The sequence below is a fragment of the Psammomys obesus genome, unplaced genomic scaffold (genome assembly GCF_907164565.1).
Source record: "Psammomys obesus unplaced genomic scaffold, mPsaObe1.curated_primary_1811, whole genome shotgun sequence".
NCBI classification, from domain to species: Eukaryota; Metazoa; Chordata; class Mammalia; order Rodentia; family Muridae; genus Psammomys; species Psammomys obesus.
The window spans coordinates 2444319-2459202 of record NW_026594377.1 but is presented as its reverse complement, the minus strand read 5'-3'; the positions used below and the strand labels follow the sequence as shown (position 1 = coordinate 2459202).

The following is a 14884-nucleotide window of genomic DNA, read 5'->3' as shown; positions in this document are numbered from 1 at the left end:
CCTTTTGAGTGCTTAAGTGGCAGGCATATTTCGGAGATTGTCTTCCTTTAGTATAGGCATAGGAAGCCATCATGTTTGAGCCTGTTAGGCTGCCTGGTTTTTAATAAAGGCATTTCTTGGATGCATTGTTTTCAGTCTATAACATTATATATATATATATATATGGTATCTTTCCTGGGCTGGTCAAATATATGTTAATGTAGCTGAATTAACCTACTTTATGCAAGTCTTAAATCCTTCATCTTACTTTAACTCTTTGAGATAATGTCAAAACTTAGATCACCTTTAAAAGCAGAATTTTTATTAACATAGTTGTTACTATGTATGAAGAGTTTTAGAATTTACAGCATAGTTTCAATAAAACTATATTCATAGAAGTATTCTGCCCTGGAGTGGTTATTAAAATTCAGTTCCATACCAAAATAAGTCTACTTGAGATCCAATGTGTGCTTCTTGGGTTTGAACTGAACCTAAAATTTCAAAAACACTTTAAGCGCATCCTTGTGTGGTAGTAATGACCACGGGGGTCTTTTTAGGCACACTTATTTCAGTTGACACTGTCTGCCACATTGTGTGTGCTTAGCTCTTGATTATTTCAAGAATGTTAATAACCCTGTTTTATCTGATAAATTCAAAACCAGCAAGCAGGAAAATGCTAGAGAAAGAAGAAACAGGAAAAGGTTAAGGTAGATTTTAAAAACAACAAGGAGGGCCCTAGGGCGGATGCTTAAATCTCATTCAAAATGGCAAACAGGATAAATACCAGAAGCAGTGGAAGAGAGGAAACAGGATGGGAGCCTACTATAGAGGGTCCTCTGAAAGGCTCCACCCAACAGGGGATTGAAGCAGATGCTGAGACTCAGAGCCAAACTTTGGGCAAAGGGCAGGGAGTATTATGGAAGAAGGGGGTAGGGTTAGAAGAACATGGAGGGGACAGTAGCCCCACAAGGAGACCAGCAAAGCTAAAAGATCTGAGCCCGAGGGGGTCCTGCAGAGACTGATGTACCAACCAAGGACCAAGCATGGAAAGAACCTAGACCCCCTGCTCAGATGTAGTGATAGGCAGCTCCATCTCCATTTCGGTTCCCCAGTGAGGGGATCAGGGCCTGCCTCTATCATGAACTCAGTTGACTGCTCTTTGATCACTTGCCCCTGATGATGCGGCCTTGCCAGACCACAGAGGAAGAGGATCCAGGCAGCCCTGATGAGACTTGATAAGCTATGGGCAGGTGGCAATAGTGGAGAATTCCCCCTTTCAGTGGACTAGGGGACGGGGATAGGAGGGATAATGGTGGGAGTGTGGGACCAGGAGGAGCTGAGGGAGGGAACTTCAGTCAGGGTATATAATGAATAAATTGTAAAAAAAAAAAAAAAAAAAAAAAAAAATTACATGAATAGAGAAAAAAAAAGTGAATTCTGAAGCTGGGTGTGGTGGCACACGCCTTTAATCCCAGCACTTGGGAGGCAGAGGCAGGTGGGTATCTGTGAGTTCAAGGTTAGCCTGATCTATACAGAGAGTTTTAGGACTTCCAGAGCTACACACAGAGAAACCCTATCTTGAAACAACAACAACAACAAACCAAAAAAGAAAAAAAAAAGTGAGTGCTGAGAAAACAATGCTGCATTGTGCATGTGGTAAGTGGTTCTGAGAGACACTAGGTGATTCATACAAGAGGTTTAAAGTGTTACACCCATGCAGGTACTATCACCGAGCAAGAGATAAAATGAGGGGTGGTGGCCTTTCATACAATGCACAATACTTCTGAATACGTGGGTCACTATTAGATGTTTAATGCTAGTTCAGGAAACATTTGAGGGCTTCAGACAGTTGGAAGTAGTGATGGTGTCTCTGGCAACGTTCGTCCAAAAGTCTTCTGTTTCATGAATGTTATCAGTCAACTTATGGGCCAAGCCATTATGCCATGAGGCTTTAGAGAATTTTCGAAATCCAGAGTATAACAGCAGGTCAGGTTCTGATTCTAAGAGTACAGCTAAACATATTTGGAACATAATCTATAACATCATCTATACGGGGCCAAGACGGAATGGTTATCTGCCTCCTAGCTTTCAAAACACAAGAAACTGACCCTGTTGGCCATGTAATGCTCCCTGGGTCTTAGATCACTGAGGAAACGGAGCTTGAGCTTTTTCCTCAAAGCCCATATTTCTTAGGCACAGAAAAGAATTCAAAGCTTTTCACAGTCATCTGGGACAGTTGAAGAAACAGATCTAACTTGTTTGTAGTGAGGGAACTGATCTTTGAACTCTGTTTTTTAAGCCAAGCATGAGTGTTCTTTAATAATACTAAAACAAGAAAGAGTATGATAAGTGGGGATTAGAAAGTCTGTAGGATTCATTAGTTTTCCAAGTCATAAACATATGTGATTCCTTGACCTGTCCTGTGGTTACCATGCCAGCAGTGCAGAAAGCTAGACATTAACATAAGGCACTGTGCACTCTCAGTCCTTCTCCTAACTTCTCCTAACTCTTCCATAAGACTCCCTGAATTACACCTCATGTTTGGCTGTGGGTTTCCATGATCTGCTCTCAGATGACAGTTACCCTAGGCTTCTGTCTGCAAGGATAGCAGAGTATTTTTAATAGTGTCAGGGGTTGGCTCTCTTCCATGACGTGAGTCTCAAGTTGGGCCAGTCATTGGTTGGTCATTCCCTCCATCTTGAGAGAGCTGGAGGGGTCAAGGACACCATAAGAAGACCTACATAGCCAACAAACCTGGGCCCATGGGGGCTTATAGAGATTGAACCACCAACCAAAGAGCATGCATGGAGTGGTCCTAGGCCCCTTATACATATGAAGCTGATAAATTGCTTGATCCCCAAGTGGTCCCCTAACAATTGGAGTTGTGGCTGACCTGGACTCTGTTGCCTCCTTCTGGATCCTGTTTCCGTAGCAAGGCTGCCTTGTCTTGCCCCAGTGAAAGAGGAGGCACTTAGTCCTGATTTGACTTGATGTACCAAGGTGGGTTGATCTGAGGGAGGGGGGAGGGGGAAGAAGATGGGAGGAAAAAGGTAGGAATGGGAGGAGAGGAGGGAGTGGGGATGCAATTGAGATGTAAGATGAACAAATAAATAAATTAATAAAAATAAAATAAAATGCAATCCCTCCCCCAAACCATAAGCCAATGTGTGTTTCTGCACAGCTCCAAGACTCATTTTCTTCCTCTGAAAATAAGTTCTGTCATCAAAGATATTTCTCAGTTAAAGCATGCTAAATCACTAAGATAACACCTGACCATTATAGACCTTCAAGTGGCTAGCAACCACTAGTAAAGTTAGCATAAACTGAACTATACACCACAGGGAAAAAAAATCTCAGTAGAAAGCTTAAAATGTACTGTCAGTATATAATGGCCCATCCCATTTCCCCCAGGGCATCATGAGAACAAAACACACAATCAGCTCCTGGATTTTGGCTGTTCAGTCATCTCTATGCCATCCTGAGTGGCAATGTGGGGCTTTCACATGCTGCCAGGCAGCTTGGCTCAGGAACATGGGTTCCAGTAGAAAGGGAGGCTTTGGTAAACACTTTTTAAATTAATCTGTTTATTTATTCACTTTACATCCTGATCATGGCTCCCTCCCTCCCAGTCCCACATTCCCTTCCTCTCTCTGGAAAAATGATAAACAACTTCTGAAATCACAGTTCTAAATGCTATAAAAATGTGTCTAATTTTTAGTCACAATACAGTTTCTTAAGATATATTCAACAAAAGCTGGCTGGTTCTATCAATCATATGCACCATATGGATTCCTTCAGGTAAAAAAGATTTGCATTCTGTCTTCAGGGGACTAGGCACATAGCCATTTCCACTAATGTTTTACAAATTACTTAACTAGGCTCATGCAGATATGAAATTAGGCAGCAGAATGTGAAATCTGTCTCCAAAGCCACAAACACAGCCATTCATCTTTCCCCATTTATCTTGAGTTGGGAACATCTTAGATGTCATGCAATGAACAGATGCCAAGATGTATCTACTGAACTCCTCACAGAAGAGCTGAGACAGAGGCGACATCCCCAGTGGCTGTGAGCATCCAGGGAAGACTGGTTTTAGAGCGTGACCAATGGTATCAAGCTTGGCACCAACCCTGAGTCCTGCTCAAGTGTGCTTGCTGTCTCTGTGAGCCTCACTACAGGCAGTGAGTGAGCAGCAGTTTCTGCTGACAGTTTCTATTGAGCTGAGTCTTTGTGCCTGGGATGGCTTTTCCATCCATCCAGGCATGACCTTGTCCCTACAGGGCAAGCCCTGCTTTTGTCACTATATTAGATTGTTATTTTATCACAGGCTGTTCACTGTAAGTTAGGGGTAGATTGTGGTAGGATTTGACCCACAGTAAATCTGAAAACTCATGGTAAAACACAAGCCCAAGATGAGAAGTTTTCTAATGGATCCAGACCCAAGACTGGGCGTTCCATGAGGCTGTCTAGAAGTTCCTGTGGGTCATGTAGTCTATTTCCCAACTCTTCTTTATTGACATGAACTAATGGGGTCAACTTACAGTTCTGAAACATTCAGGGCTTGAAGGATGACTCAACAATTGAGAATGCTTGTTTGCTGTACAATTCTGAGAACTGGAGTTTGGACACCAGTATCCATATAACAAGCTGGGAGACACACACACACTCCTGTAGCCCTCTCTAAGAGGGGTTGAAGCAGAACCACCATTTGGGTGTTTCTGGCTTCTAGTTTAACAAAGAAAACACAAGCATCAGGCTCAGGGAAGATTCTTTCTTAAAGGAATAGGTAGAGAGTGATAAAGGATTACACCAGATGCCCTCTTCCGTCCTCTCCATATATGTACACTCACAGGTAGATAGACTCTCTCTCTCTCTCTGTCTATCTCACACACACACACACACACACACACACACAAAGGAGGGAATGAGTGAAGTCTTTAAAAGGAATAATGTTGTGTTTTTGGAATGCTAGCCCTCCTGTGTATTGACAGTGGAAAGAAACCTCCATCCATATCTGTTGAACCAACCAGATAAATATGTTGATTCATCACAAATATATGAAAAATACTGCATTTGTACGGACCATATACAACAAACATTTGGAAAATACTTACCTTGCATTATGAATGAGATGATTTGATATAAACAAGAGGAAGTATATAGGTTAAGTGCAAACACTGAACTTTTTTTTTAATGTGAGAGACTTAGTATCTAGAGATTTTTAGTGTTGTCAGGGGGTCTTAAACATTGAAAAAATGTCTACATGCTGGAAATAGGAAAAACTTTAACACCACTGTCCCCAATTAAATTGTATCAGCTTAAATGATGAAAGTTGAAAAAGTCAGGCCACATCTTCATTCAAAAAACGGACTATTTCTAACAGGATCTCAAGGGCAGGCTGTTTGAACCCCCCCCCCCCAGGGGAGGAGCAGTCTGTTAGGCCACAGAGGAGGACTTTGCAGCCAGCCCTGAAGATACCTGATAAAACAGGGTCAAATGAAAGGGGAGGAGGTCCTCCCCTATCAGTGGACTTGGAAAGGGGCAGGGAGGAGACCAGGGAGGGAGTGTGGGGTTGGGGAGGGAATGAGGGAGCGGGATACAGCTGGGACACAGAGTTAACAAAATGTAACTAAAAAGAAAAATAAAATTAAAAAAAAAGAAAAAAAAGAAAACAAAGACCCTGAAAAAAACAAACAAACAAACAAACAAACAAAAAAAAAAACATTTGCCGAATGCCTGCTATGCACCGCGAATAGGTGTACAAATTGAAGACATATTTTATAAAACCATTTCTTCTCTCAGGAAGCTTACATTCTGGATGTGAGGGGGAAAAGATAAATGTATCCGTGAAGTCTTATAATCATAAGAACTCTGGAGAAAATAAAGCAAAATGTGGAGGCTGGGGGTTGCTGGGAGGTGGTGGTGTTCGGAAAAGGTGGTTGTAGGGAGGAGATGCTGGAGCAGTGTCCTGGAGAGCCAATGTGGGCGGATCGGAGGGAAGTGTGGTCCAGGCAGAGGGAACTCCAGGCACAAAGACACTGAGGAGAAAGCACACTTGATGTAGCCATAGCATGATGGCAGGTAATTTGGAGAGAATGAATGAGAAGGTTAACCCCAGATTCCAGCAAACAAAGGTGATAAAACAAGCTCCCCCCTCTCAGATATTAGCTTAGAAAGAGTTACTTTTATAGCTTTGAATAAACAGAAAGGTCAGGGCCAGATCTCATCTGCTATTAACTTGTGAGGCTCATTCATTTTATCTCCTTCCCCACGGTGCCTGTATAATTACACTATAGAGAAGAAAGGTTTGGGTTTACTAAATATAGCATTCTCAGACATGTGATTATCACCCATCACAGGCACTCTCTGTTATTTTCTTAATGTTTTTCCTGCAGTGGATTAGCTTTTTAAACTTCAACAACAGTCTGGGCAGGAGACCCTGAGGGAGCTGGCCATTAAGAGAACCCTGTGCTCGTGGCTCTTGGTTGTATTCCCACCAACCGCCAGCATTATGCAGCACACAGCTTGTCCAGAGCCCAAAGGATTCAGAACCCTCTTCTGTCCAACAAGGGCACATACACACGTGTGCACACACGCGTACACAGAAATAAAAGTAAAGTTTGTTGTCCAGCTTCTTGTTCATCCTGAGCATCGAATGGGTCAAAGTCCGAATCTGATGTGGTAAATATGTTTTGAGAAATACACAACAGGACCTTGGGACATGGCTCAGTTGTTAATTTGGTCGCCGTGCAAGCATGAGGGCCTGAATTCTTGTCCTCAGGTAAAAATGTGAGTGCAGTGCTACATGCCTATAATTTCAGAGGGAGGTAGGCAGAGGCAGGCAGTATGTGGGGCTTGCCGGCCAGTTTAAGCCAGCCAGTCAAGGGGCTCCAGGCTCAATGAAAGAACCTGTCACAAAAAGAAGGTCGGGAAATGACTGAGGAAGACACTTGACGTTGAGAACTAGCCTCTGCATTCCTTCTCACTTCTACACATATGGACACACACGAGGAGAGACAGAGATGAGGCCGGAGAGACAGGGATTAGGTAAATACAGATGCATGTGTGCGGCATAGCTGGTTTCTGTGCTGAGACATTCCATCCAGGAGGGAGGAAAAGGGAGGCGCAAAGATGGAGAAGTTACAAGCATCACCATCTAGTCCAAAGTTAGAGAAGCCGTAAATTATAGGTTTTGAGTGGATCTACCTGCAATTGGGCCAACAGCTCAAGGACAGACTTTCATGAGTGGTCACTGCGCCGGGGTGGACTTGGCGTACATCTGCCTTTCAGTCTGTTTGTGCTCCTGAAAGCACCCCAGGAACCTCCCTGTTTCCTCAGTCTTTCATAACTAGTTTGTTCACAACTTCCCTGGAAAAGTTATACCAGGTGAGCAAGGTTTCTCTCTTAAGGATGTTTTTGTTTTATTTTGTTTTCTTTTCTTTTTCTTCTTCCTTCTGCTCAAGTGTGAAAATCTAGAGCAATACATTTATGTACTTCAGGCTCATAAACAGCTCCAGTAAAGGATGTCAAATGTTAGTAGTCATTTCAGCCACCAAAAACTGTTTTTTTGAATTTCATAAAACACTGTGAGACAAACTGTAAGAGCTTGGCTCCAGGCAGGAAAACAATATTAAAAAAAAAAAAGTAGAAATGGAAGACATATACAAATTTAGTTAAGCACAGTGTCAGGGTATTACTACCTTATTGCTGGTTTCTGGTTTTCTACAGTGATCAAGGTTCCCATCAAGATTTATATTTTAGTTGTGGTGACATACTCACAAGGGACAAGTGAGCCTGTGTGCATTTGTGGGTAGGGTGGGAGGGCATGGTATAAACCTGTGAGAGAACGTGAATGAACGCGTAGAGGCCAGAGGTTAGTGTTGGATATCTTTCTCTACGGCTTTGTATATTTGTAAGACTTGGTTTCTCACTTAACCTGGAATATGTTTCCAGTTAGACTGGAGGGCCAGCAGGCCCCTAGGATCCATGTGTCCATCCTACCTGCACTGGGGTCACAAGCACATACCCTCAGGCCCAGCTACTACATGGATGCTAGGAATTCAAACTCAGGTCCTCATGCTGGCATGGCAAGTGCTTTTCATATTTAGCCCATCTTTGTGGCTGGAAAGGCACATCATCTACACGGTCTTTATCGTCACCATCATCGTCTTCTCCTCTTGAGCTTGAGCATTGTACATACCAGGCAAGCCAGTAATAGAGCTTTCACAATAGAGCTTTATCCATGACCCACAAGACTGCTTGTGCTGACCTTGTACTCACTCTGTAGTGTTTTTCCCCTTTCAAAGGTGACATTTTTGTGTGTATGTTAAGAAAAAAAAGAAAAGCCTCATTCCTGTTTGAGCCACTCCAAATCACATAGCAAGTTTTAGATAGAAGGTTGGAGAGAATATAGACCGCAGCTGAGACTGCTTTCAGGAACCCTCAGTTACAGCAGATCAGTGTTTGCTCTGGTCCCATGACTCTGCAGGTCTACTTCAGAGAAACTCATTAGGAATAGCTGAGTGCCGTGTCTGGGAAGGGCTTCTTAGTCAGGTCATATATGTGCTATGCATTGAGCTAGGCACTTCTGAAAACACAGATTCTCACTATAACTCTATGTAACATTCTTTCTCACTGTGTTCTGGGGAAGCAGCCTCTGAGAGGATCAGGATCAGAGTCTGGCTTACTGAGGTAGCTGAAGCTCTTACTCCAGACATTGCTGACACCAAGCACCTCCCTAGTGGGAAGAGACAGATAGAAACAAGGGTGCCTTCTGTCCTCTTAGAGAAACTGTTACTTTCTTTCACCTCTTCGAACCTCTATTTGTATCTTCAAACAGACTAAAGAACTCATAAAGAAAAAAGAAGATGAAGAACTAAAACAAACAGAGGATGAGAAAACCAAGCAGATATACAAGAGCTGGAAAGAAGATTCGGAATGGCAGGCATCTTGTGAGTACCTAGGGGCCTCAGCACACCATCTGGGCTCTCAGCTGGACCTTCCACCTAAAAACTGATCCAACTGGGAGTCACAGAAAGTACATCCGTGAGAAGCCATTGAGTTCTCACTCAATAAGTGATAACTACTCAGAGGCCTGTGTAGCAGAATGGCTTTCCATTCATCTTAGTGCTGTTAAATTATAGTGTTTCTGTATGGTTGAATTGTATATAGCGATGAAAAATATCTTGTGGAGGAATATTTAATGGCATTAAAATATGTCTTTTTTGGAGAAGAAAAATTATAACTAGTATAAAAATATCACTATTTAAAATTCTAAATATTGAAGAAAGAAAACAAAGATTATTAACATGTAACCCTTGATTTTCATGGAGAAGTTGGATTTTAAATTATTTATTTGAGTTGTACTTCTTGTTATTCTGCTTTGGGTTCCCCCCCCCAAGTTCTCAATAGTGCATATATTTTTAAACAGTTAAAAAAACCTGATGTATCTCAGTTGTCCTTATGGGGTATGCTATGAAATGGCCACCACATAACTTTGTAATATAAAGCACACAGAATTGACAGCTGGGATATATTTCCATAATTTTTATGCTTATATGCCTCTGACCTGGCACTGGCCCTCTTTTGAGCTTGGACTGCTAGAGCCAAAACAGGAAGGACAGGACAGGCAGAGGATGGCTCCCAGGCTTGAGAATGGAGTAGCGTCTTCGCCTGCCATCAACAGAGAAGACTTGCCTGTCTGATTGTCCCTTGAGAGGCAGAACCCAAGTGGCAAGATTTTCAGGATGTTGATTGGCCTGCAGCTCCTTTATAACAAATGCCACTTTTTTCTTAAACAAAAATATTTGCAAGATCCGATCTGTGGCCTTCTTGTGCTAAGCACTGAAACTCTGGTATGATGAAATATTTTTTTGTATGTATTCAAAGTCAAACATGACAGGATTTAACCCACAATGCCCAAATTATAAAATCTAAAACCAAAAAATAGGTTACTGCATCCCGCATTAATCTTTGACACTATGTGGCTAAAACATCTTTTAGAACAAAATTAGAGTTAAAACGCAGACTGGGAAGTGCTTGTATATTCACTAAGGTGTTCTGAAATCCTCCACAACGTGTTTATTCACATTCCAGTAAGAATGTGGTGGGCTATGGCTGTGAGAGCTGTTTTTCCTGTCCTAGCTCACCGCTGCTGAGAAGTCCTTCCCACGTTTGCCAGTGACTTGGGATGCACTGCATCCTGACCATAATTGTGTCAGGGATGTGATACTGGCCTCTGGTGTTCTGTGTCTCTCTGACTAGCCCTCACGGTTTAGTTTTGCTAAGTGCAGTAACTTAATCTTGCTTTACATTTTCCACTTCTTCTCTCCTTCTCCTTTGTCTTTCTTTCCTCTTCTTCTCATAATCTCCCTCGCTCCAAAGGCAGGTTCGAACTGCAGTGAGCCCAGCAGAGGCCTTAAAATGCGGTTAACAGGTACCGGGAGTGATTGTTAATACCAGCACCAGGCCAGCTCTGCCTTCCCAGGGCCCTGCTGTGCAGGGCTGCATCTCCTGTGTCGTGGGCTCTGAATGCAACCTTTGGTGAGCCTGATAGACTAACTCAGGCATTATTGTCCTAGTGCGAAAATCCAAGGCGGCTGATGAGAAGAGACGCTCCTTAGCTAAGCAGGCACGGGAAGACTACAAGAGGTTATCCCAAAGGGGACGGAGCGGCGATGGGCGGCAGAGCCCTCTGACTGCGCCACAGAAGCCCAGAAGACCGCCCCTGCCCCCAAAGCCCCAGTTCTTACACCTGCCAGGAAACCCTCCGAAGTCTTTAGGGTAAGAAGACGTGGGGGCACACGCCTTTAATCCCAGCACTCGGGAGGCAGAGGCAGGAGGAGCTCAGAGTTTGAGGTCAGCCCACTCTTCCGAGCTGCTCTGTCTCAAAAACAACAACAAAACCCAACAACAAGGAAGAGGCCACACAGGTGGCTTTCACCACAGCACCGGGATGGGCTGGTTAAAGCTGTGTGGCGGGCTGGCTTAGGTTAACACAGCCTCGCCTCTGATGCTGCTTCCTTGGTTCCTTTCTTTCCTGTAAGATATCCACAGTGGCTATAGTTAGAACTCAGTGCAGGGTGAAGAAGTCTAGTTAGATGATTTCCTGTTCCCCACCTCCACCCAGAGGTAGCAAGCTGGCAGGAAGAAGAAACTGGAACATGAGGGTTGGAAAAGTGTTTGAGGCTCAACATTGCCTGCAATAGTAAAAAAAAAAACAAAAAACAAAAAACAAAAAAACAGGCAGGTGCTCTCTCTCCATAGCCCCCTAGGACAACTTCTTACTGGAGTCAGGGTTTAATGGCAGTTCTGTTTACCTACGGAGCCAAGGTCATATTTTCAGAATTTTGAAATGCTCCATTTCTGAACCAAGTCTCTATTTGGCAGTGAAAGTGCCTATACATTCTAGGCACAGTATGTGCTGAGCGGTAGAAGAGAAAAACAGTGATATCCAGAAGACAACTGCATCCCTACTGTTCACTGACTACCAAATTCTTCTTTCTGACTTACAGGATCATTCTACAGATTAAATGTTCGAATATTTATTTGTTTGCTTGTAGTAGAGGGCAAACCCAAAGCCTTTCGCTGAGATATATTTTCAGCCCTAATGGTCCAAAATTCAGAATGAAACATTATCATATGATTCACACTGTGTCTAGCAGTACCTTCTGAAATGAAACTAAATATACTTATCTGTGAAGAGTTCGGCAGCCGAACGTGGTGGCACACACCTTTAACCCCAGCACCAGGGGAGACAGGCAGGAGGATCTCTGTGCGTTCAAGGCCAGCCTGGTCTACAGAGCAAATCTAGGACAGCCCCCTCTCTTCAACAGTTTGGCAAAATGAAAAAAAAAAATCTCTGTTTTTAAATATTTTTAATCATTTTTTTTTTCCTAACTGGGGGTTATAACCTCAGAGGAAACACAGGGTGAATCATTTCTCCTGCTGTAATTATTTTTACGTACTACACTGAAGGTTCCATATTGAGATGTGGCAGCCGACACAAAATGACCCTGTACACAGTTCAGGAAATGAAGTTTTATTTTCCCCCTCACAGTTAAAAATAAAGTCAGGAAATACCTAGCTTTGTAACGTGCCACAGATGGACTCCCACACATGGTTTTGCTTAGTGTAACTCTGGCTATGGAGCTTCACGAACAGCCTTTTCTAGTTTTCTACCTTCATGGGGTAGCCTGGGCTATGTCTCTTTCCTATAATGTTTTTAGGACATATTATATCTGATGGATGACAAAGAAAGTGGCCTTTTACAGGGTAGGAGACAGTTCTTGTCAGTTGTGCTCAGCTCATCTTTTTCCAACTTAAGGCGATGTAGAAGAGCTCTCTGTGTGTCAGAGTGGACAGGGCTAGGCCTGGGACTCTGGGCAGCTATGACAGAGGTCAGCCAGGAAGGAGCCAACTCAGAGAAAGACAGATGGTAGCCTGTCCCATGTATGTGGAGGTTTGCTCCATCTCGGAGGACTATGTGAAGAAAAGGAAGCTAATATGAGAATTTGTTACATAATCTCATGTGTATGGCAAGGTCTGCTTCCAATATTACAAATCCTCTGAATGTCATAAATGATAATACATACCCACATTTCCATATATATGTACATGTATGTATGCGTGTTTGCAGAGTCGACGTGTTACCTGGAACTCATGGGCTGGCATGTTGCCAGCAGAAGCACAAAGAGCCACATTAATTTGTATCACAGAAAATTCCAGTGGCTCATTCAATCTCCTTGTTTTAGATTTAGATTCTGCTCATCCAGTGGCCTGTTAAATGGGGTTTGGGAATATGCTTATGTCGCTGTGCTGCCTTCTGAAGCGCAACCCACCCGCTCCACAAGGGGTTCCTTGTGACACTGAATTTATTCAAGGTGGTGCTGTTGCTAATTTTCCCTCCCTGCTCTGCAGACCCCTTTACCTTCTTGTTCCACTCTTTTAGAAGAAATAAAGCTCTTTGAAGTGTGAGAGGAAGTGAGTGAGGGAAGTGAGCAGAAATGAAGAAAGCAAGTAATGAACAAGTTAAGAGGCCCTCTGTGGTAGGCTCCAGGCCTCTGATACTCTACCCAGAAGTGTATCAAAGCAGATACTGAGACTCATAACCAAATCTTTGGTAGAGTGCAGGGAATCATAAGAAAGAAGGGGGAGTTAGTACAGGAGCTCCACAAGGACCAAATATATCTGGGCACAGGGGTCTTTTCTGAGACTGATTCTCCACCAAGGACCATGTATGGATCTATCCTAGAACCTCTGCTCGGATGTAGCCCATGGTAGCTCAGTATCTAAGTGGGTACCCTAGTAAGGGGAACAGGGACTATTTCTGACATGAACTCAATGACTGGCTCCTTTACTTCCCCCCAAGGGAGGCGCAGCCTTGCTAGGCCACAGAGGAGGACTTTGCAGCCAGTCCTAAAGAGACCTGATAAGCTGGGGTCAGATGGAAGGGGAGGAGGACCTCCCCTATCAGTGGACTTGGAAAGGGGTAGGGAGGAGATGAGGGAGGGAGGGTGGGATTGGGAGGGAATGAGGGAGCGGGATACAGCTGGGATACAGATTTTAAAGAAAAAACCAAATAAAGCATTATGATACCAAAACAAAAAAAAAAACCAAAAACTGTGATTAATAAACTGTAACTAATATTTAAAAATTAAAAAATTAAAAATAAATAAATAAAATGAACAAGTTAAGGAGGCAGCTACCTCGTTACATGTTACATGTGCCTCCTTTGTTTGCATGGCCATGTTCCCCAGGAAAGTGACTTCGATTTCTCAGTGTTTCTTTTCTCAGATCTTAATTGGAAGGTAGTGAATCTTCTAACCCATAGTGAAATGAATTTGAGCCTAACACAGCTGTAGTTATTGCTGTGACTGGTCCGTGAGGACCAGGTAAATGAATGTTTTCCTCTCTCTAGTCTTGAAGAGCCACACAATGGTGCCATGTAAGGGACCCAACCTACCATTAACTCTGCCTGTGATTAGATGTTGGAAATAGAAATGCATATAATTCTCTTCCCTCACCTCTTCCTCCTTTCTTTTCTCCCTCTCCCTCTTCCCTCCAAATTCTCTCTTCCTTCTCTCTCTCCCTCCCTGTATACAGTTGTGCCTCAGTATCTGTGGGGACAATTCCAAGACCCCCTGAAGAGATCAAAATGTGAAGGATGCTCAAGCCCCTTATACAAAATGGTATAGTATTTGCCTGTAATGTATTCATAGTCTTGCTGTACTTTAATCTCTAAATTACAGATAAAAATACCACATTTATAATCAGATTATCATAAATTACCATAAGCTTATTTTTTATTGAAAATTTATAAATATGTTCTGGTCACAGGTTTCTTCCCTCATCTCCTCCCAGGTCTTTCCCACCCTTCCACCCATCTGAATGCATACCTTGTTTGGAAAACAAACAGGCAAATGAACTAGAATTAAAAAACAAACAAAAAAAAAACCTTAAAAAACACAGTGAAAAAGTGTAAGACACACACACAGACCCTTAAAAATACAAAACTGGAAATCATAATATACAATCAAAAGTGAGATTTTAAAGAAAAGACCAAATAAAGCATTTGATACCAAAACCAAAACAAACAAAACAAACAAACAAAAATCTCTGAAAACATCATTGAGTTCTTTTGTGTAGGACATGGGCCTCCTTTAAGTGTAGTTTGTATACCCAGTGAGAAAACTGAGTTTTTCTTTGCACGTGGCAGTCACTTGGAGATAGCTTTTGGGTTAGGGGTGAGAGCTCATGCCCACTTCCCCCTCAGCACTGGGCCCCTCTGACTGAGACCTATGCAATCTTCTGCACTGTCACAGTCTCTGTGAGTCTCTGTGTGTGCCAGTCCTGTTGTATCTGGAAAACACCATTTCTTTGATGTCCTCAGTCCTCTCTGGCTCTT

The 14884-nt window shown here is 42.9% G+C and overlaps 1 protein-coding gene across 1 annotated transcript in view; it reads left to right on the top strand.

Annotated features, from left to right (window-relative positions):
- The window catches only part of Sh2d4a (SH2 domain containing 4A), a 58774-nt gene that overhangs the window by 31857 nt on the left and 12033 nt on the right, over positions 1–14884 (top strand). The window contains exons 5-6 of the mRNA XM_055618821.1: positions 8819–8930; positions 10560–10761. Coding sequence (XP_055474796.1) covers positions 8819–8930; positions 10560–10761 — 314 coding nt within the window. The remainder of the gene's footprint in view (positions 1–8818; positions 8931–10559; positions 10762–14884) is intronic.